We start from the raw sequence: 23,085 nt of genomic DNA, 5'->3' as shown, positions 1-23,085 counted from the left end.
TTGTCTTCCTATTCTAGTGCTATTTTAACATAACGTTTCAATGGGCCTTGCAAGATAATATTAATCAGCATAAATGCCAATAGCTACATTCAGTAATTCACTGCGCTAAGGAGTCAAACGATTTTATCAGCCATTGATGGGGGATGGTTAAGCACGTGTTTGATAAAGTGCGGATTAGTATCGAGGTTTACTTATACTCAAACAGTTCTCATTGCAGCTCTAACGATTTACACTTTCTGCAACGTGAGGCTCTTCGTGTCTGCCCTTCCGAGAAAACGTTTTATGAGATCATCCTGTTTCTCTCGAGCAAGACCGACGTTATCCCACTATCAAAGTACGAGTGCAATCTAGGGAAGGTCATCCAATGTCTGGCTCACTGTACGCCAAATGGTAGCCAAACGGTAGCTTTAGGTATCAATAACGACAAAATGAATTTCAAATGGGGCGATCGTGGTCTTCTTGGCAAGAGGAATCTGATATTTTGTATCCGGTAAGAAATGGCTGCCACGGCGATAACAAATAGTGTTACGTTCGTTCATTGACATCTATGAGCACTGAAATTGAAAAGAAGGTGGCGCTTTCTGAATATTTGCCTAGTTTTACCCCACTCCCCAGGTGGAAATAATTGGTAATATAGCGCCGTAAATATTGTTTAACTTAATACATTACAAAATGATACTTAGTACTGGTTAGTAGACGTTGCTACCAAATGTGAACGGCACTGCTCGGGTTAAATTTTCATCTTGAACGGAAGCGTCTCTGCTACAAAGCAAAATGCAAAAATAAACCGCTACAGGTCGTTCTCGAGTGGCGGTTTATAGTGCTGAACTTCAGAAATACGTCCACGCGAACTTTTGTCTATTTCCACGTGAGAAATGACGCACTGATTCGGTGAGCAAGAGGCGTACAGTCGGTGGCTTATGATGCCCGCGAATGGGCAGACACTTTTAAAGCGAATGACTGCTGAATAGGGCTGTGTATATCTATGTACTACCCTCCTCAGTCTTGACCTGCATACAGCTCTATCACGGACGCAACTGAGGAGCCCGCCTATACTTTCAACAGACGCGAGGCTGAAAACTCCATGGAAATAAAAATAAAAACCGCCCGAGATCTCGGTGACATGTACCTGCAAACAGCTGCCACATGCGCTGTATTTGCGGAAGGAGCGAGTGACACGCTCTCCAACGCGCAAGAAACCGGTATGTCAATAACATGCTTTCAGGTGGCCGCTTCCTTTGTCCGCGTCCACGTCCCAAAATCGAAAAGAATGGGAGGAGCTCACCGTTTCCGCCGGCAGAGCTCTTTGAGAAGCGTACAGGATCACAATAGGCGCCGTCGGAGCTGAGCCATAGAGGAAAGCGAAATTGGCCCGGTCTTTCACACCGGCAGACACCAGCCCACTCCAGTGCAACGCGAGCTCCACAAACACCTTGAGGAATATCGGCAATGCAAACCTGCGAGGAGAAAGGATGTGCTATACCAGAACAGGTCGGCAGACAGGTGCATTTTGAAGAAGCTGCTGGGCAAAGATGCGAGGTGTGAAGAATGGGTGGCATGCGGGATTCTAGGGCAGAAAACTGTATGCGTTTCGCAGAATACTGTATATCAGTCAACAGCAGTGAGCCTGTAGCAATGCTTTGACAATGCTAAGAAAATAAAAACTACGCATCGTCTTCAGGCGATCTAGTCTAAGTTTAAACGTGTTCACTTAGCTCGTTTGATAGATATGCTATATTTTATCGTACATTAACAGCTCGTATTGTCTTGTGCTATCATCACGAGGCCGTCAGGCGAGCGAGATTTGAAATTGTTAAAAAAATGACGTCCGTGTCATTTCTACTCACTATTGTTACCTGCGGCATCAGCACATGCCCAGGGTGTGAATTGCGGAAGAGTACGAATTTTAGAATAGCGTAAACCTGGGCTTCAATCGAATCACCTACCAAGGTAGAAAAAGGAAACATTTAGACGCGTTCGTTGGCATAAGGTGCTCGCGACAAGCAGCCTCGATGCCTAGGTCGCTATGGCAGCCATCTGCTTAGCCCAATGATGCTGGATCAATAACGGCCATTTTGGCAGCACTTCGATAGAACGAAATTGAAAACTTCCTCGTGAGCTTGCGAGGTCCGCGCACGTCAAAGGATTGCATGTTTTGCCATTAACCGGGAGCCACCCCCTACGACATATCCCGAGTACATGGTGTGCCTCTGGAGGACTGAAAACTGATCGAATTGGTTTGCGCGAGAATTAGACATGGTTGAACAGCGCGATTAACACATACAGGCAGGTAGAAGTGTAGTGTCACTTCTACCCTGACCCTGACTGTCCGTGTTAATCCGCTGTTGAACCACGTCTGATTTGCTTTTACAATGTGCCTGCTTTGCCCGCTACTCCTCAACTTGTTAAAAGGCTGCCGAATTCGCCCCTTCTGCTCCCTCGTCACTTCAGAACTTCGCTTTCGTGCTGGTTCCAAGATAAACGATAACGCCTGCTGATAGTATGCTTCTCCATTGCGGCGGATGCAGCGTTGGCGCTTATCTCCAAGCCAGCGGCAACGCAAAGCTCTGTTGAGGGCATCGTAGAAGGCGCCCGTCTAGCAGCGCTTTACCCGAGTCGCGGCTGTGAGCACCCACATTTGCTGAAGGAGATCCCCATCGTTCTGCATGCGGCCACTGGAAACACAGGCACCTGAACGGACACGGAAAGAAAAAATGGTCTTACGATTTCACAGCACTGAGCACCAGAGCAGCAAACAGGTGCTCCTTCACGTCAGCACCCTGGAATGCCCTCTCGATGTTGTAACCCAGGAGGAAAAGAATGGGCGCTGCAAAGGCATCTCCCAGCAGCTGTGTGGGAAAGAGTTTGTCGCGGGAACCTGTAGCCACTACAGACGACTCAAATGTGATTTTCACAAATACGCATCAATAGAAGAAAGTCTCGTTTCCTCCTTGACGCTTACAGGCAAGGCCCACAAACGTCAGTGAGCATCACACCTAAAACCCCAGTATTTATAACGCGATAGCGTTAAACGCTCCGTTCACCGAACATCCGACGTAGGCGTTGGCGCTGTGAGCGGAAAATCACAAGCATGGGGCTGGAAGGCGGAATATGGCTGCTGGCATGGCCGCGACCTGACCGGACGTAGGGTTTTCTGACGTTACGTTTAGCAGGAGCTCACATCTGACGGTGACATAAGAATCAGCCAGCCAGGGCTCTTGCATTCATGTTAAACCTGGGTCACGCAAGCTAATTCATGTGTCTTGGTTAAAGTGGGGCTTTATATGTGGGTTGGTAGCCTACGCTGTCGCGTCACAGCGTAGGCTGAGACAGCCCTGTCCGCCATAACCATTATGCACCACGACGCGTTTTTGTCACCCCAGCACATCTTCGTACTGAGAACACAGAGCAAGACCATCGTCCTAGCCGTTCTCCATCGCCTCAAGCCCACCATTCCCGATCACCTACTCGTCGCCGCAGTTTGTCCCCAACGTACCAAGGCACCTACTCGGGAAACTAGGCAACGCAGCCCCGGACGTGACGCTGCGTTACCAACCCGGACAGCCAACTTGTGTTTCGACCATCGCACCACGCCGCAACCCGATCAATGTCCACGTAGATCGAGTCCCTGTGCCCGCTCTCATTGACACTGGAGCCCACATTTCAGTTCTTAGTTCGTCGTTCCGCCAGCGCCTCAAAAAAGTTCTTACGCCCGCTAACACCTCTACAGTTCGTGTTGCTGATGGAAAAACTGCTGCCATCATCGGAATGTGCACTGCACGCGTTAGCATCGCCGGCCACCACGTCCCTGTGCTCTTCGCCGTCCTTAATACTTGTCCTCAAGACGTGATTTTAGGCCTAGACTTTTTAACAGCCCATTCCGCTCTCATTGACTGTTCCTCCGGACTTCTGCGCCTAGCCCTGCCCTATTGTGTTCACGACCCCAGTGCTGACCAATCCCAGCCTCGCCTCCGCTCCAGTACATTTACTCGCCTACCTCCCGAGGCGGCAGTATACGTGCCCATGTCACCTTTTCCCTCCCTTCCTGACGGCGACTACGTTGTCAACCCCATCACCGACGTCACTCTACAGCGCAACATCGTCCTACCTCATGACATTGTACACGTCGAGAATAACCTCGCCTACATTCCCGTACTCAACTTCAGCATGTCTTCACAAGTTCTCCCGGAGGGCATTTTCCTTGCCGAGCTGTCGCCTTTGTCCAGCTTTACCATTTCTGCAGTGCTGTCCGACCGTCACGCCGACGTACCTGCACAACCTGTCCCATCACATAGTCCGGAGGACCGCATCTCAACCATGGTTGCCTCTGACCTGCGTCCCGAATATGCCAGCGCCCTTGCCGGCCTTTTGCGGTCATTCAGCGACATTTTTGATTTCGGTCACGGATCCCTGGGCCAAACTTCCGTCGTCACACATCGTATTGATACTGGAGAAGCCCGACCTATTCATCGACGGCCTTACAGAGTTGCTCTTTCCGAACGCAGGATCATTCAGGAAGAAGTAGAGAAAATGTTGGCAAGCAACATTATTGAGCCGTCGAGCAGCCCCTGGGCGTCTCCGGTAGTACTCGTCAAAAAGAAAGACAACAGATGGAGGTTTTGCGTTCATTATCGACACCTAAACAAGATAACAAAGAAAGACGTGTACCCTCTTCCAAGGATCGATGACGCTCTCGACTGCCTGCATGGTGCTAACTACTCCTCCATCGATCTCCGTTCTGGATATTGGCAGATCTCTGTTGACGAAAGAGATCGTGAAAAGACGGCTTTTGTCACCCCGGATGGCCTCTACTAATTCAAGGTGATGCCTTTCGGCTTATGTAATGCCCCTGCGACATTCGAGCGTATGATGGGCTCCCTATTACGCGGGCTCAAATGGACCACATGTCTGTGCTACCTCGATGACGTCATCGTATTTTCATCAACCTTTGAAGGCCACCTCCATCGTGTTTCGGCTTTTCTGGGTGTCTTCCGACGAGCTCACCTTCAGTTGAACTCCAAGAAGTGTACCTTTGGTCACCGGGAACTCAAGGTCCTAGGACATTTAGTCAACACCCATGGCATCCAGCCAGATCCCGACAAAATTCGCGCTGTAAGGGATTTCCCTATACCGAAATCTAGCAGCGACGTGCGTAGCTTCCTCGGACTTTGCTCATATTTCCGGCGATTTGTACCAAACTTCGCAGAAATAGCCCGTCCGCTCACGCAGCTTCTAAAAAAAGAAGTCTCCTTTACCTGGGGCCACGAACAATCGGCCGCCTTCGTCGCTCTTATTGCCCACCTCACCGGTCCGCCAGTGTTGGCTCACTTCAATCCGTCAGCGCCCACAGAAGTACGCACCGACGCAAGTGGTCATGGAATTGGTGCCGTTCTCGCACAACGTCAGCTCGGGTTACCCCGCGTCATCGCCTATGCCAGCCGACTCGTCTCTGCGGCCGAACAAAATTATTCCATCACTGAACGTAAGTGCTTAGCCCTAGTTTGGGTCATTGCAAAGTTCCGCCCTTACTTGTATGGGCGGCCATTCACAGTAGTCACTGACCACCACGCCCTGTGTTGGCTTTCTACACTTAAAGACCCTACTGGCCGCCTTGGACGTTGGGCCTTGCGCCTTCAGGAGTACAATTTTTCAGTGGTTTATAAGTCTGGCCAGTTGCATCGAGACGCCGACTGCCTGTCCCGTCATCCAGTCGACCCGCCAAGTCAACCTGAATGTGACAATGACGCTTGCGTGCTCTCTATTTCTGATTTCTCCAACATTCGCCATGAGCAACGCCAGGACCCTCAGCTTAGCGAAATTATCAATCGCCTCACCGCCGATCGCGATGACCCTTCCCTTCGTTTGTTTGTGCTCTACGACGACACCTTATACCGGCACAATATGCGACCTGATGGCCCCGACCTTCTACTAGTAGTCCCTCAGCACCTACGATCAGCCGTCCTTCAACAGCTTCACGACGTTCCTACAGCGGGTCATTTAGGCGTCTCTCGCACATGCGACAGTGTGCGTCGTCGGTTCTTTTGGCCAGGCCTATATCGCGCAGTCCGCCGTTACGTAGCTGCTTGTGACCGCTGTCAACGCCGGAAAAAGCCATCACTTTTACCAGCTGGACTTCTGCAGCCAATCAACATCCCCATAGACCCATTTTCTCGAGTGGGTCTGGACCTTTAGGGCCTTTTCCACTGTCCGCATCGGGGAACAAATGGATTGCGGTGGCCACTGATTACACCACACGCTACGCGGTCACACGAGCAATACCAACCAGTTGTGCAACTGATGTCGCTGCTTTCCTCCTCAACGGCGTTATACTCGTCCATGGAGCTCCCCGCCAACTGCTCGCCGACCGTGGCCGTTGCTTTCTGGCTCGTATACTCGACGAGATCCTACGGCTGTGCCACGTTCGTCATTCTTTCACGACTGCCTACCATCCACAGACGAACGGGCTTACCGAACGCCTTAACCGGACACTGACTGACATGTTGTCTATGTACGTTTCTGATGACCACCGCGACTGGGACATAACGCTGCCATTTGTGACATTCGCTTACAATTCGTCGCGTCACGACACTACCTGCTACTCCCCCTTCTATCTTCTATACGGCCGTGAACCTCTGCTTCCTTTTGACAGCCTGCTCCCGTCTGTCACCACTGCCAGCTCATATGCTCGTGACGCCATAGCCCGAGCTGAAGCTGCCTGCGTTGTTGCTCGCAGCCGACTCGCAGCCTCTCAGCACTCCCAGAAACGTCGCTATGATTCCTGTCATCGCAACACCGAGTATTCTTGCGGCTCTCTCGTGCTGCTTTGGACTCCACCTCGCCGCGTTGGCCCCTCGGAAAAACTTTTGCCCGGGTATACAGGACCCTACCGTATTTTACGACAAGTGACACCAGTGACATACGAAATTGCGCCCTTGCATCCCGTCCGTCATGCCTCTACACCATGCACCGAGACGGTCCATGTTGCACGCCTAAAACCGTACTACATGGACCCTGGTTTGGACGCTAGTACGCACCGGGACGGTGCTTTCCAGCCGGCGGGGTAGTGTCACATTAGGCGGTGCAACGCATAAGGAAAGAAGAAGAACGCATACGCATAAGGAAAGAAGAAGAAGACTCTCGTGAGTTTTTGAGAGAAGACGACGTTTAACAGTGTCGGCTGGTGCCTACAGAAAACGTCTGTTTGAAAGCCTTGTCTTCGGTGTCCGCCCTCTGCTACAAGCTGAACTACCCCTTAACAATATCTTTAAAATCGGAGCTTAAGTGCCACCTTAAATTTTTAACCAAGCAGAGAAGTTCGTGTCTAGTGGCGGTTTCTCCTAAAGCCTGTTAAAAAGCAACGATAACACTTCTTTTTCGTTATTTTTCACAAAGACACAACAAGACGCACTCAAAAGGAACAATTTATGCGATAAAGAAAACAACACCAGTGTGTAAGACAGATAATACAGTAAATTTAACAGTCTTCACACCACCTAGCGCCCAAACATATCGAACAAAAGCGAATTTGTGTACTGATTTACAATGTGGCTAGTATATTTTGCAAGAAACTGATCCAGCATTCCAATATCCTCATTTATCAGTAAAATGTTGATGGCATTTTTAAATGTCGCTAATGAAATCTACATAATTAATGCTGTATTAATTATTTAATCACGCGATTTTATTATTATTGCTTTAACGAACACTCTCACCACACGATGCTTTTATTTTTACTAAGGGGGTAGCGTCGTGGCTGATATGTAATTCTAAGTATACGAATACGCAGAATATAGGTTATTACAATGCAAGGCAAAAGACATAAGCAGATCAGATATTCGGAGGCAAAGTGCAGTGATTAAATCGCAGAAACAAATATATAAGCAGAAAACATAAAACAATTGTACACGTGCAATGCAAAAAACGTATACGCATTCTATTTGGTTCATGTGTTTGACATTATTAATTTGATTGTTTTTTGTCTCATTTAAGTGCATCTAAGCGGCAATGCCAACAGCATAGTTTCTTCTGTAAAAACTAACTTCCCACGAGTTCACTCAAGCCCACAACGGAAGAAACTACATTTTCGGAGCTAAAGCATACATTCAGACGCACTGGTGGTTATCTTTTGCTATCCTTTATGTTCACTAAATCGTTGTATTTGGCAACTAGAAGCTATATCGTGGACCGCTGCAGTACAAGAACCCCAGCTGCTTCAAGATCCCTTCCTAACTAGATTCGTGTCCTCTGTGTGGTTGCCGCTCCATAACCCATGGGAACGTGAGCCCAAATTCGCAATAATAGCGAACCAGGGAAACGCCTGGTTGACCTCCCTGCCTTTTCTCGTTTCTCCTCATCTCGACACAAGTCCGAAAAATGCGTTTGCTGCTACTGTACCGTCTCGGCCCCCGTCTCTCGACATCAGCTGGCACAGCAGGGATATCGTGATCAGATGGGAGGTAACAGAATTATAGTAACCACCGCAGAACTGCTCGAAGATGTGAAAGCAAAGAACGCGAGTTTGGCTGCCAGCTGCGGCCCCTAGCCTTTATAATGGTGTCCGCTGAAATGCCTCGGCGCTTCTAACCAATCGCAGAGTGCTCAGAGCAAAAAGAGTCATGTGCTAAACGAATTCATATCAGCGCTTTCATCTCCTTCGGGCAGTCTTTCTTCACCGAAAAGTCTGAATGGCCTCTCAAGAAGAAGCGTTAAAAAAACATAAATAAGGACCTTTTGGGCATGAACAAAGCTCATAGCTGTATAAATGGCATGTAAGTAAAAGCGATCGAGTAGCTGGATCGTGCTAAAGGCATAAAAAAATCACTGAATAGTTTCGAATCTGTAACGTGGTTGATCCCACGTTAGCCATCTTATAACTGCGACGACATTGATACGTATTGCAGTCGATATAGTAGACGGATTGCTCTAGTTACTATGCTACCGTATCGGTAGCTCATTGGTTAGCCGGTGCCGGACACTGTAAGGTAGGAGGGGCTACAATCGTAGACGGGAGTGTACCCATGCATGAGATAGCGGACGCCAGCGGCCTAAAACAGAATAAAAGCAGCGTAAATACATTCCTTCGTCAATCACATGACTCATTGTTTTTATTAAAATAAAACCTTTACGTAGTAAAAACAGACAAGCCGAAAGTTTCGTTCAGCAGAGAGAATAGTATAGTTTATACATTGCTTTTCTTTTCTTTCTGGACCCCTATGGCCAAGCTTGTCCCTGTTTCTAAGGGCAAAAGCGACTAGAATTTCGCTTACCATTTTGCCTCTCTACTACATAATTAAGACTGCCAAGCCGTTAGAGGCGGAAGCATCCTACCTTCAGGATGGAAGTCACCGGCACCGGAAGCTCCTTTCCGGAACGGCAGAAGTTGACGAGGATGGCGAGCAGGGAAAAGATGACGTGGGGATGAGAGACAGCCTTGGGAGTAAGTAGATAAAAAAGGAAGAAACAAAATGGAACACTATTTCAGCTTCATGGCAGGACTACTCAGTCTGAGCTCTGGGACCGTTCATGCAAGCTTATGCTGCTGGCAGGCACGGTCTCAGAGCTGAGGCAAGGCGGCGAGTGCTCTGCACTATTTGTGCATGTTCATTTATTTTCGAGGTGAAAGCCTTTTCTAGGCTCATGGAATGAAATCCCGTGCGTGAGAGTTGGCGCGAGATCTGTGAATGAGATTTGTCTTTTTCAGCGAGATTCCGCGAGATGCGTTCTTGTCTAGCATTCCTGCCCTCTGCAATACCCCACTTAAACGCGCGCCAAGGAACGCCATGCGACAAGAGCGATGGTGTATACCGTCCAAACTCACACTTGCCGGAGAAAGTATGAATGATACTGCGTCTTCCCTTTCCTGTAAACCAATTATAATTATATGTAGCACTGCAACAAGCGGCAAACGATGAGAGGCAAATGATAGGAGAGGAAGGATAGGCTCTCGCTATTCTCTTCCTAAGGAACATCTAAGAAACCCTCTAATTGTTTTTCCTTCAACAGTCTGAACTCATTCGATGCGGGTTTCAAAAAAGCGATACACAGTGATAGTCCAGTTTTATGAAGGAGACGGCTGGATAAAGACGAGGAGGTGACTCAAATATGGAGGTGATTTCAGTTGAGATCTTTTTAAAGCATCAGTACCCTGTACAAGAGGTTCTAAACGAGACAGCGGTGTTTTTTTCGTTATTTCTTAACCAAACAAGGAGCTGTATACAGTACACTTATATGAGCGAAAGTTATGCGACGAGGCGGATACAATATGAATTTATAATCTTCGCCATCCAATCTTCTAATTCCCTGCTCATGAAAATAAGCACACGCATGCCCGCTGGCGTCAGTATACAGAAGAAATGATTACGTGCCCCCATTGTACTACTCTAACGCGCAGCGGCATATCTCATCTACTCTGGGATTACCCTGCTTTTTCTACTGGACGCTCCGAGATCGAACCCTACCGGCTGAACTACCGTTCCCTTCTAGGAACTGACGCTAACGCACAAATGATATTTGCCAAGTATGGCTCCCTTAGTGGCCTGGTCAGAGCAATGTGATTTGAGGGACGACCTGTACAAACGATGAAGGTTCTACCTACTCTCCTTTACCCCCATCCATGGCCATGAGCCTTCCTATTCAATTAAGGACGTTCAAATCAAATCTATCTAATTTCCTAATGCAAATATTTAAATATCTAGTGAACGTAGTACCTGCAAGTTTAATTTGCAAACCCACGCGATATTCTTCGAATATTTTATTTAGTATAATTCTCGCAACGTATCATGCCATGAAATGTTCGCCACCAAATTTCCAATCCGGTTCACGTAGTCGAACACGCAAAATGAAAGGGGAAATGTTATCATCGCTTACTAACAGGCAATAGCTGCGTCAGACCTGGTGGCAATTTAGCGCCGATCACCGTGAGCCATACCTGACAGTTATGTCACATCAATGAGGTGTTCTCTGCCGTTTGTAACCACCATGCATGCGTGAACAATACGATAGATTATCCTGAGCTAATTAGTAATTTACGTCTGCAATGACTAAATAGTTCGCAGGAACTAGACGAAAACTGCCGATAGTTATCACATAACTCTGTTTGATTTTGATCGTATTTGTAGACGCTTAAGGAAGTTTTTCACGTGGCATTCCAAAATAAAGTTTTTAACCGACTATTATAAATTAATAAACGAAGAAAGCACCATATTTTATATTTACCTCCCTTTATTTCAATGTATAAATTCATTAAAATATGAAAGCGACTTGCCTAAACTGAGAGCTTCCGTTTGGATCAAATAAGTCATATCTAAAGGAATTACGAGCAAGCATGTTGATTAAAAACTGCTGAGGTAGGCTTAGAAACACTGTATACAAAATAAACATCTCTTTATGTTTTGATCATTCAAGGCCTTCATTTCTGAATACAGGAAGGCTCATGAGAAATGTATTTGAGAAGTTCTGTATTGCAGTGAATTAAGATTAATTAATTTTATACTGGGCAGTCAGACATTGAGTAAAATAGTAAGTGAGCTATGACCCCGCCTTTCAAACTCGTTAACACACCAAATAAAATAATATCAATTAATTTTGTACACGTCAGTTTCACTCGCAGTATTAAGAAAAAAAATTTACTGGGGCGTGCTAATATCAGATTTTTAGAATGTAACTAAATACAAATACTTACCATCGAATACCAAATAATTAGTCAAATATTCATTTAATTGTTAAAGCATTGTTTTTTTTTTTTTCACTTACGGTTTGTCCGTCTTGTGCGAGTAACTTCACATATTATAGCATAATTCCTATTCATGAGAAGGCGATGGGAATTGTCTCACTACTGTAAAGTGCTCTGGTGAAGTGGCAGAACTTTTTTCCAAGTTAGAGAGCTCCAAAAATTGGACAGCACGTTCACTTATCTACGCTGTGTAGTCTCAAAAGTAAACTTAACTACCCTAACACCGAAATCAAATAAGAAATTATGCATTCGGGGCATAATCATCGAAGGTAGCAGCTATGCGGTGACAGCGCATGACCTAACAGCTGTGTGATAAAATTTCAATTAAAACAGTTTCATACACATTCGGAAACTCTGTTAAGGCACATTTTTCTGCGAGAAGTTTATGAACGCAATTTCATCTCATGTCATAATACTGAAGCATGACAGTTTGTATAATCGTATAGGTCATCCTCCAGAATCTTGTAGTTTTCTGCTATTTATTGACAGGAACGCTCCCTATTCGTTTTCTATGACTGGCTTAAAAACACGGGGCGAGGGAAGAATAACCTTTAAAAACAAGGCTTAGCAACGTATCGATCGTTGAACTAGAACGTACCATCCGTCAGAATGTTCATAACAGTATCTTAAAATATTCCTCAATTGCTTGATAATTAGATGTTATGTCCAAGGAGTCCACAGGTTTTCAGCGAAAGTCTAACATCGAAAGGCTATAGTTATAGGGTCATTTCTGAATCCCGCTTTATGTTATCTCCCGTGTCGTCATATGTACTCATCACACAGACAAAGGCAGGTCTTGATGACAACCGATAGCAACGTCTGTTGTACTAGGCTCCATAAAGCCACTGCCTTCAGTAGCGCTGTAAGATTGCATGCCAAGCAGCCGTTCCGCAGCCATTTTGTGATTATGACTCGCCGTGGTAATGCAGCGGTTACTGCACTCGACTACTGTGATCAAGATTACGGGATCGAATCCCGGCCACGGCGGTCGCTTTTCGATGGAGGCGAAAAGCAAGGTGCCCGTGTAGGGTGCGATGTCAACGCAAGTTAAAGAACCTCGGGTGGTCAAAATTTCTGGAGCCCACCACTACGGAGTCACTCATAGCCTGGGTCGCTTTGGGACGTTAGGCCTCATAAAAAATTGCTATTAGGATTCACGTCCACTGTTCAGATGTCTGCTGCGCGGGACGAGCTGCACCTCATGTACTGCACCAATGTTTCCGACGCCTGAACGAGGTATTTCCGAAACTAGCTTCTCGTATTCGGACCGTACACCTGGGCTCCGAGTCACCGCTTGGCAGGCAGTTGAGTGTAAGTATAGTTTCTCCGTGAGTTGACTAGACCAAGCACTGCAAAACTGGACCTACTCTCAAAATCCACACTCAGGAAAGCGACCTGATTCCTAGCACAAAACAAACCAAGCCGACAGCCGCCATATTGCTGTGTCACATGATGTGTCGATGGCCACAAGAAAACTAGTGGGTGTGAAAGCACTTTGGATGTTCCACTTATATTCAATATTTGTGCATTTTGGAATATTCTAAATGCAATAAATAGTACGTTTCTGTCTTGAATGCGGGCCTCAAATCCGCACTAGAAGGCTGATATTCTAAAATTATCGAATAATCGGCCTCAGGTACCATTTCTGTCGGCATAAGGAGGCATAGCAGACGTGCTTACTGAATAGCAGATTTTTTTTTTACATTAGCTTTTGCAAAATCAGTGTTTGGAAGTTTGCAGGTTTGCTGTATGTGACCTACTTTTATAATTAAGAACACTGCCCTTTACAAATTCCTCAGCTAGCATCAGTTCGCATGTTTCACCTTTTTCTTCAACTCCAAAATCTTTTCAAACCCATTAATGCTCCAGTCTCTCAATAGTAGCACAGTGGGCAAGATGTTCGTGTCCATGGAAACGGCACGAAGCACTGCACGCTACGAGGGTTCTTTTAATCGCTAATCTGTTTCTCGTCGCGCCGAATTGGTTCCGCCTCAGAAACCGCCTTTGGAGAACAAAGAGCTTATCCACGCTTAAAACAAACCTGATCTTGGAAAGAAGTCGGCTGGAAATGTTGCAAAACACAACGAGGAAGGCTCACAAAAGCAACCACTCTGACTGCTTAGCCGACCGATGGGTATGCTCAATTTTTGTGCAGTTTTCCTCCTTGCTCTTCGTGTTTCTGCTCATTATTTTTTGTAGCACAATATATGCATTGCAATGAACTACAACAGCTATTTATTTGTTGCTGCTGCTATTGTTTTTGTCGTTGTTGTTGTTGTTGTTGTTGTTGTTGTTGTTGTTGTTGTTGTTGTTGTTGTTGTTGTTGTTGTTGTTGTTGTTGTTGTTGTTGTTGTTGTTGTTGTTGTTGTTGTTGTTGTTGTCGTTGTTGTTGTTGTTGTTGTTCTTCTTCTTCTTCTTCTTCTTCTTGTCTTTTCTGCTGCCTCTGTTGTTGTTGTTGACGTGTGTCTTCGGGTAAACGTCTTTCGCAGGATTATATCGCTCAATTTAATCTGGCAGCCGGGAACGAGGCGTCCAGCTCGTCACTGCTTTCGACTCAGCCGAATCACCACGTGAATATGCCAGTTGTCAGTAGCTGAATCCAAAATATAGACGACAGATCAGCAAGCAGATCGCACAAGCTGAAAGAGCAAGCTATGCCCGCCGGTGGTCGGTTATAATTATTTGAAAAATGTGCAGAGCTAAGATGAAAAAAAAAAAGGCATTGGCAGGGGCTCTTCAAACGATACACGAGCATTGACTTTCAGATTTCGTTCGTTTGCAAACTTTGAAGCATGTCCCCAGGGCTTCCATCAGGACCTACCTCTGAGCGAGCGACGAGAATGACCTTTTTGGCTATAGGCTAGTGTTTGTTTTTGAGGAGCGATCCATCTCTTCATGAGCCAACTTCATTCCTGACGCCACGTGCCGCTCTTGGATCCTGTCCGGCGACAGCAAAAGAAATGCCCTCCGCCGCAAGCGTGTTAGCAGCCTTGCAAAAAACCCCCAGACAAATACGAAAGAATTCACAAGTCTGGCCTATCGTGAAGTTGTTGCTCGGGCGTTTATTTTATATTTCGTCCTTCTTTCTTTATTGAAGTACATATATGTCATGCATGCTGCTAACTATACGTGGCTCTCACAGTGGTCGCTATGTAAGTACATGTGAAACATTGAGCAAATATGCGCTGTCGACTAATCCTCATTGCCACCAGCATCCTCGGCATTCGTGAAAATCAGGTGTAGTTACCTATCATAGATAAGTTAAGAGAAGCGTCGCATTTGGGCCGTGAAAAGAACTGTGTAAGAGCTCCTGCCTTGAATATGGTTAGTACACGACGCAATGACGTTATGACGAAGAAATTAGTGAAATAGGAGCAATAAAAAATCGTCAGATATAACAGTCCCAGTCGCCCATGAATCAAAAAGGTAACAGAATTAAGGAATGTACTTCATCCATATCTGCTGCCGCCTTTATCTTTTTCGCTTGTTGAAGTGGCTTCAGGGAACATCAGGGTCTTGAAGCACAGTTTTTCCACTCTGTAGGTCAGAGTTTCAAGGCATACGTAGCGGAACGCTCAGGTTGCTCCCACTAAAATAACTAACGCTTCTCCGGACGCGTTTTCGCCTCCATGAATACATATTCTTGCAAGCTCATCTGTACTGCATGACAGCACATATAAAAATGACACACCATCGAGAGTCCCCACAGAGTCCACATGTATATAGACTAGTGGCTGCGTTTTTGCTGCTTTTTTGTCACAAAAACCAAAGACGTGAACATTTTATTTTATTTTCAAGGTTAAGAAGACACCAGGGATATGTGGCCTTGACAAACCAATCAAAAGAAGTGTTCAGAAAGCGTACTTGAGTGATCCTACTTAGTTATTAGCCCAGAGAATGACACTCAATAGCGTCTTAGAGTAATGATATGGCATGGTTATTAGAAATACGGCCTGCATTCTTCTAACTTTATAGAATTTATTCCGCGAAAGACACACCGATGTATATATATGTGAAGGAAAGAAGCCAACAGTCGGCGAGGCCAAGGAAAGCGTTGGGGATGGTACTTTGTCTTTTTTTTATTGTTTACTTGGATAATCACAGAAATTAGTAATGTAATCTGTTTAGGGGAAAGATAATTAGACACAAAGTAGAAGAAAAAAAAATAGAAGAAAAAACAACGTGCCGATGGTGGGATCCGAACCCACGACCTCCGAATAACGCGTCCGGTGCTCTTCCAACTGAGCTACATCGGCCGTTGTCCCCCCCTGCTACTTTCTTGGGTGTTTATGTTGTCTGTATACGAACCTTGAGAGTGTTCACCAGCGCCACCCTCAGCCATAGCGGCGGACGTTATATATATATATATATATATATATATTGTGAAGAGGAAGAATTGCACAAGGAACATGCTAGTCAGTGGCATCGTGATCGCTGTGCGTGCTGGATCTGACTGTGTTCGCCGCTGATCTGCTCAGTCCTGCTGATCAAGTACTGTTGGTCTACTGAATAAACCCCCAATTCTTACAATATATATATATATATATATATATATATACATATAAGGTCGTTGCAAGAAGGGCCAGCACAGTCGGTAGTACTGACGAGCGGCAGGGTACTCTCGTGCATCCAGAGCAGCATTGAAGCAGGAAATGGCCGATCAGAAACGTTCGCTGTACTTTGCAAAACAGTACACTTGGGCATACAGCACGCAGTTTTCTCAAGAGACCACGCTTCCCTACAGAAGCTTGGCACTAGAAACCTGTGCTTTGCACAACCAATTTGGTATGTCGACAGCCTGGTCCCCAACGTGACCAGTTGCCCGCAGCTGTAATGCGCTAGCTGCTTGTTTCCTCCAAGCGTGAAACTTCCCCGACCGAATCAGGTCTGTCGCCACATTTAGGACGCTGTCCATTCGTTTCAGTTTCCGCTATCTAGACTACCATAGCCACAGGTCCACGCACCACCATCCTTCTTTTATCGTCTTGTCCATTCTAGTTCTTTCAAGGGGACTGCACCCGTGCTACGCAAAAACCGTTGATGATTTACCTTCTTGTTTTCATAGTGCTGGCAACACGCCTACGCTTTTATCTACATCGATCATGCCTTTCTTTTCTCTTGTGAACACTTGCGTGTTTTCGTTTAGCTGTCCCGTGAAATAGCCAACCTTTGTGGGAGCCGCAAACAACGTCTCTTTTATTACGTGTCTCTCCGAGGGATAGACGGAAAACTATCAGGTTGCTCCTGGGACAAACAACAAGGTCTGATCGTAGAATGGGCGCGCGAGGTACATCCGGGTCAAACGGAGAGAGAGAAAAGAAAAAAGGACCGAAGCGAGAAATAATAGGAGACACACAAACAGCGGATGACTCGGTCCCAGTGCCCAAGTTCGGCAAACAATGTGGAAAGTAATACGGCCGCAAAGCGTTGTAACTTTAGATGGGCACACGTGTTTGCGTTGAGGACGCAATGTGAGAGGCAGAAAAGGCAGAAAAAAAAAAGAAAACAAGGGAGAGCAGAAGGCTGCAGTGATTGCTCGCGTCCCAAGGTGGGGCTTCTAAAACGAGGTTCAGGGAGTCGGATGTGGAAGAAAATACCAAGCGATGGCGTCGTTTCACGTATAGACGGAAAAGAGTGGACTGCGAAGCACAGACAGGTATATAATACAGATAGACTTAGAGACTAACCAGCATGTAACTTTGCTCAGTTACGCGCTACAGGTTATGGCGCTTTTTGCTGCGAGGCTCCTGAGGCCGCGTCAGGTGAGGTGACATGTATAACTGCAATGCTGGCCGCGCCTAACTTGCTCGCTTCGGTTGTAGTGGAGGGTTCAGCTGGGGCCGAACATTTTCATGCCAGTGCACACTCTACCGCATCAATCGCGTTGTCTACGCTTTTCCTCACTTTTCCCGCAGGTTCTTCCTCTTATGCTACATAGTTTTAGAATATTATTACACCGAAAAGTTTTAAACATTTATTCATCCGGGATGAAAATAACTGTCTTGCTATCGACATAGAAGTTTCCGAAAGGCCAAACTTTTTGCTGCATTCCTAAAAAGCCGTATGACGACGTACGGAACACAAAGCAGCCTATTTCGTGACTCCGCTGTGAATATCCCTATTATTAAACGCCAGCGTGTTATGAAGCTTATCAAACAGGCAAATTTCGTTTCTTCAGCTGGCTTTGATGGCATTGTTTCTGTTATACCAAAGTACATAAAAAAAAATCACGTCTCATTTTGCTTAAATTACTTCCAATATCGTTCCCCAAAATGTCCATCATTCTCTAACTGTTGCCGGCCCACCTCCCTAATGTCAACTCGGAGTTAATGGGCACTTACTCTACTCGAGCCTATTTCAATACTCAATGACAGCTCCTTTATATTTCATTCTCGTCAGCATGGGTATATTTGATCACAAGTTTCCGGAACCTGGATAATATTGTTTATTCTGGACCTGAATTCCCCTTTTTATATGAACATGACTGTAAAATCCGTCTTCATTCATTTCAAAAAGACTTTTGACAGAGCGCCTCACAAATATCTGTTTTGAATCTTTAATGCCCGAATATTACCTTCTCAGGTTTGAGCAGGCTATGTTTTTTTCCCCCTAGCCTACAGCACTTTGTCTTTGTCAACAGGTTTTTTTTTTTTTTTTTAACTCGTATGTCTTATGCATTCTGCCAAGTGCCTCAATGCACTCCCCTATGGTATTTAGAGAACTCCAAGTTTAGAATACTGCGCTCTTAATTGCCGCACCTCTAAATGGTCGCTTATTTGCATGTGATAGTGAATTTCGCGTTCCATCTGTAATAGTAACACCATCTCATTACAGAATAATCTACAGCGCACTGACAAATTGACAAAGAGTGTCAGCTGCAATAAAACGCGAATAGTGAATCATGATATTCTCGACTCGGCTACTCCTTCCAATTCGGGAAAAATATTTAGATGTTAACTTAGTTCGCCACTCCTTTTAGTCTGATACATTTCTGCAGTCAATAACGACGCCAATCCATGTCTCATCTTTCCTCGCGTTTTGGTACAACTTTTATCCTTCATAAAACATACTGCTTATTCAACTTTCGGTCGCACCAGGTTGGCAAGTGCATGAGCACTACGAGACTGACATCAGTCATTCCTTTTCGAATCAGCAGGGAACTAAGCTGCCTAGAGTATTTCAACAAACTACAGCTGCTACGCTAGGATAATCTTACGTATCGAGGTGACCTTTCTACTCTCGTTCTACGTGAAAACGAATCAGCTGCTTAACTTTTATCATCTTTCCCTCCCACCGGGACTTCCCAGCGTGTCAGTCACAACAGCCGTGTTTATACTCTGCATGTTCACACTGCTTCGAATCTGTTGTCAATTTTCATCCAGGCGGCAGAATGCTGGAATAGACTACAAGCCAGACTCCTCTCGAGTCCTCACCATTCCAATAATAATCAATCAATCAATCAATCTTTATTTAATGTGAATAATAATAATAACAATTGGTTCACCGGAAAGATATCATTGTTACAATCTATGAAAATGTGTTTAGTTGTTTCTGATTTGTTACAAAGGAAACAATTTGTCCTTCGTGGTACATAAATTATTTTTTGATATAACCAAGTTTTAACAGGTAAGGCACCAGGTCATGCCTGCAACTTAGACACTCTTCTTCCATTTGCACCACCGCGGCGGGGCCACCATTTCAAGAATGGAATGAAAAAACTACCTGCTGATATATAACGTCATTCGCCATGTAGAAACAATACCTATAGCGCCATTCAGTTGCATTCCTAAATAAATAAATATACGGTGGCGTGATTACAAATTGGTGTTGGGACGCAGTAATCTTGGCACGAAGTACGCACGCTATCAGTTCGAATGATGCGAACTGGAATGCGTTTTAGCACGTGAGCCTTCCGATTTTGTGAACGATTTGTGTGGACTAACTGAATTGTTTCTCAACAACGAAACGACGAGTTTTTATTTGACTGCTTCTTATTACAATCTTTTCTGATTTTTCTGAAAACATATGATATACTGTCCAGTTTTGTTCTAATGAGGTATCCAGTAGCCGCCCAGCCTGGGCTTCAAACTGGTTACGCGTTCGAAATAACCTAGCACGTGCAAGTTCCCGCGTTTTCTTTCGTTTGGACGGTCTTGAACACGGTTGGCAGTTGCTGAACATGACGAGATCCAAAGTGAAGCTCAAGAGCGGGTAGAAATACTGCGGCGAAGGCCAAGTGGTCTAAAAAAGTAGGATTTGCTCACAAGGGCGCGAAATTGAATCAAGCTCCAAATCATAAGTATGATAAGTTTTTGTTTGTTTTCTTGTTTTTGTTTATTTGTGTGTTTGTTTGTTTGTTTGTTTGTTTCTTTGTTTGTTTGTTTGTTTGTTTGTTTGTTTGTTTGTTTGTTTGTTTGTTTGTTTGTTTGTTTGTTTGTTTGTTTGTTTGTTTGTTTGTTTGTTTGTTTGTTTGTTTGTTTGTTTGTCTGTTTGTTTGTTTGTTTGTTTGTTTGTTCTGCTCCTGCTTCCGCAGATTGATTGAAACGCGTTTTTTTTTTCGAACCCTGGCTGTGTGTGCACTTTCGCTTGAATTAACTGTGCAGGCATCTGGAACCACCACAGTCACTGCGGCCGAGGCGGGTGCTGGTTCATTTAGCGTCGATTGCCGTAAAGCTAGGCTCTTGGGCCCGCATCGACTAGCTCTTCGAGCTTTGCCCAGAGCACAGTGACGGGGGACAGCGGAAGTACCCAATCGATGTAGTTGGCGGAGTGGATGGCAATGGGAATTTCTCCGAGAGCCCTTCTTCGAATATCAGAATATTCCGGACATATCCACACGATATGGGTACCGATGTTTGGGCTTCGGCAGCGACTGCATATCCCTTCGTCGAGGTTGTTGTTGAATACCTTCGGTCTTAAAAAAAAAAAATGTTAATGCAGTGTTGGTTGCGAGCCGGCGGACTAACGTCTGCTTGGTCCAGCATCAGGGATATTAAGCGTGCCTGTTCCTCGGCACGTTCCTTTCTTCCTTTCTGGACGTTCTCGAGTGCTTTGCAGCGTCACTTCCTGGAGATTTCATTTTTTAATTGGAGATTGCAAATTGACAGCTTTGGGTACCTGCAATGGTGGAAAGTGCGATTGGTGTGGCTATTTTGCGTGAAACGGGTCGCGCCTCGCTGCTGGCCAGTTCGTTTACTTTAATGCCTGAGTTAAACTGCAATGTTAAACTTAGGATTAATAATTTCGGGCTCACCTTCAACACCGCCCAGGCAGCTGCTTTGGCGACCTCGCTGACTACCGACTGGCTCTCTTGCTTCGTCTCGACTGGAGGCCCGGCATGCCGCTGTGTGAGTAGAGGTCTTTGCACCTCTGCCATAAAGAAGCCGACCGGGTTGAGGACGACAAGAGAAAGTGGCGCCACCAGGTACAGGTGGCCCGCGAAATCCGGATGGCTCTGGCCGAACACAGACTCCACTGAAAAAACCATTAAGCACCATAAATCTATTGGCTTAGCGCATGCGCTGTGCACATGCACGATGCAAAAATGCAAGCTTCGCCTTGTATCAAAAAGCAAGAGCGCCGCAACGAAAAGGAATATCTGGTGCTGCTGCCACATGCGTGGCATGTTGGGGCATGGTCGACAAACTGTAGTCCAGCACAGGACGAGAGCGCAGAAATGGATACGAATAAAGCGAACGCTGTTTCTCTGCCGCTTCCTTTGAGCAAGCAGGAAGATGAGATCTTTTCGAATGGTACGTGTTTTGTGTAATTTGGCATTCCAGGGCTGCCTACGCCCTGTGCACCTCTCCGCTCCAGACGTGGGTCAGCAGGTGGCCAGTTACAGAGTGTGGCAGTTCTGAACATTTATTTTTCTTTGTCCCTTTGCATACATACTTGTCACGAAAAGCTGGAAGCAGATTATTGAGCTGTCCCGTTAGTTAACCCAACCAGAAATTTAATGGAAGAAACGCAGCTTGTTGCGCCAATTGATGCTTGGTTAGGGAAAAAAAAAACATCGGTGAAAGACGCGTTCGCAGGAAGTAGTAGTCAGAACGGTTTCGGAAGTAGCATTTTTGTTGCAATTAAGGAACATTTTTTTTTTACTTTTATTACAGTGAAAGTAACATTCTCTTTACCTTTGTTCTCATTGCAGCAAACAATCGGAAAAGAGGATATCAAAACACATGCAGAAATATATTAAAGGGCGGGTCGCAATCGCATCTCGCTCTTTTTGAGCGCCCAAAATTTGTCATGAGGAAAGGAATGAAGAAGTTGGAGGTTTCTGAATTATCGCAGCTGCTATTATCAGTAGAAGCAGCAACTTTTACGGAGATAACGTAGCCTAGCTGGCATAGGACCAGGTTAGAGAAATAAAGGCCTCTTTCATGCAGGGGTGGTAGGCAGGCTGCTGCTGCTTCTACTGCTGCTATTGATAGCAGCAGCCCTAACTTGAAATCCAGTCTGTCACCCTTAGCAACCACCATTTATATTGCCTTCGCATTACATTTGTCTTGCCCATACTCATTTCTTTTTCTTTATTTAGACTAGAATATCGGTAACTGTGCATGCTTCCCGTCTCTTAAGGTCGCGCCGGTAATTTTCATTTCCTTAGTTCGCTTCTTTTATTTAATTGAGCGTGAATTTTCGCTACACTATTCTTGTCGGCCCTATAGGTGACCATCTACACGATACAGCAGTTATATACTTCTCTTTTGAGGTATAGTCATAAATTAGCGTACAATCTGAGAACGCCTGCCAAAGACGTTCCGCATTATTCTCTTTGTTCTAGGTATTCTCATTTCACGATCCGGATCAGCAGCCACTAACTGTCCTATACCCATCTCGGCACATCGGTATACCTATCGTAAACTCCTTTTTTCTGTCGAAGCGCTTAATAATTATTATCTTTTCTGCCTACTTCTTTGCGCACTCTGCCCCCTGACTTGGCACTGCAATGTCATTAGCGAATCTCAAATTGCTGAGGCACTCTCCATCAGCTCTTATCCTCCAACACTTCCAAATCCAGATTTCTGAATCCGTCTTCTAACAAGCCGTCAATAACATGGGAGATAAGGTGCCTACCTGCAAGACACTTCCCTTACTTGGATTTTATTGCTGTCGTTACGGACGACTATAATGGTTCTGCAGTCTCTGTAAACATGTTCTAGTACATTTAGAAATTGCTCTTTTTACAAATGACTTTTAGAGTGCGTCACTTTTTGGAAATGACAAGAGGTATAACTATGACGGCTGTATGCAGGAATCGGTATAATGTGCGCATTTTTTGGTCACCTCGTTGACTGCATGGTCGTGCTTTATTACCCGGTTTCATTTAGAAACGTCTGCCTGGTCCT

General features: G+C 45.5%; 1 protein-coding gene across 1 annotated transcript in view; it reads right to left on the bottom strand.

The window, feature by feature from the left end:
* Positions 1-23,085, bottom strand: part of LOC146199062 (lysosomal cholesterol signaling protein-like) — a 79,290-nt gene that overhangs the window by 47,414 nt on the left and 8,791 nt on the right. Inside the window, exons 2-4 of the mRNA XM_084592029.1 lie at positions 20,985-21,205; positions 2,725-2,849; positions 1,286-1,457 (exon numbers count right to left, since the gene is read on the bottom strand). Coding sequence (XP_084448155.1) covers positions 1,286-1,457; positions 2,725-2,849; positions 20,985-21,205 — 518 coding nt within the window. The remainder of the gene's footprint in view (positions 1-1,285; positions 1,458-2,724; positions 2,850-20,984; positions 21,206-23,085) is intronic.

This window comes from Amblyomma maculatum, chromosome 2, assembly GCF_055883805.1.
Source record: "Amblyomma maculatum isolate TAMU_Amacu chromosome 2, ASM5588380v1, whole genome shotgun sequence".
NCBI classification, from domain to species: Eukaryota; Metazoa; Arthropoda; class Arachnida; order Ixodida; family Ixodidae; genus Amblyomma; species Amblyomma maculatum.
Note: the sequence above shows the minus strand (reverse complement) of the source record. Positions and strands in the feature narration are given on the sequence as shown.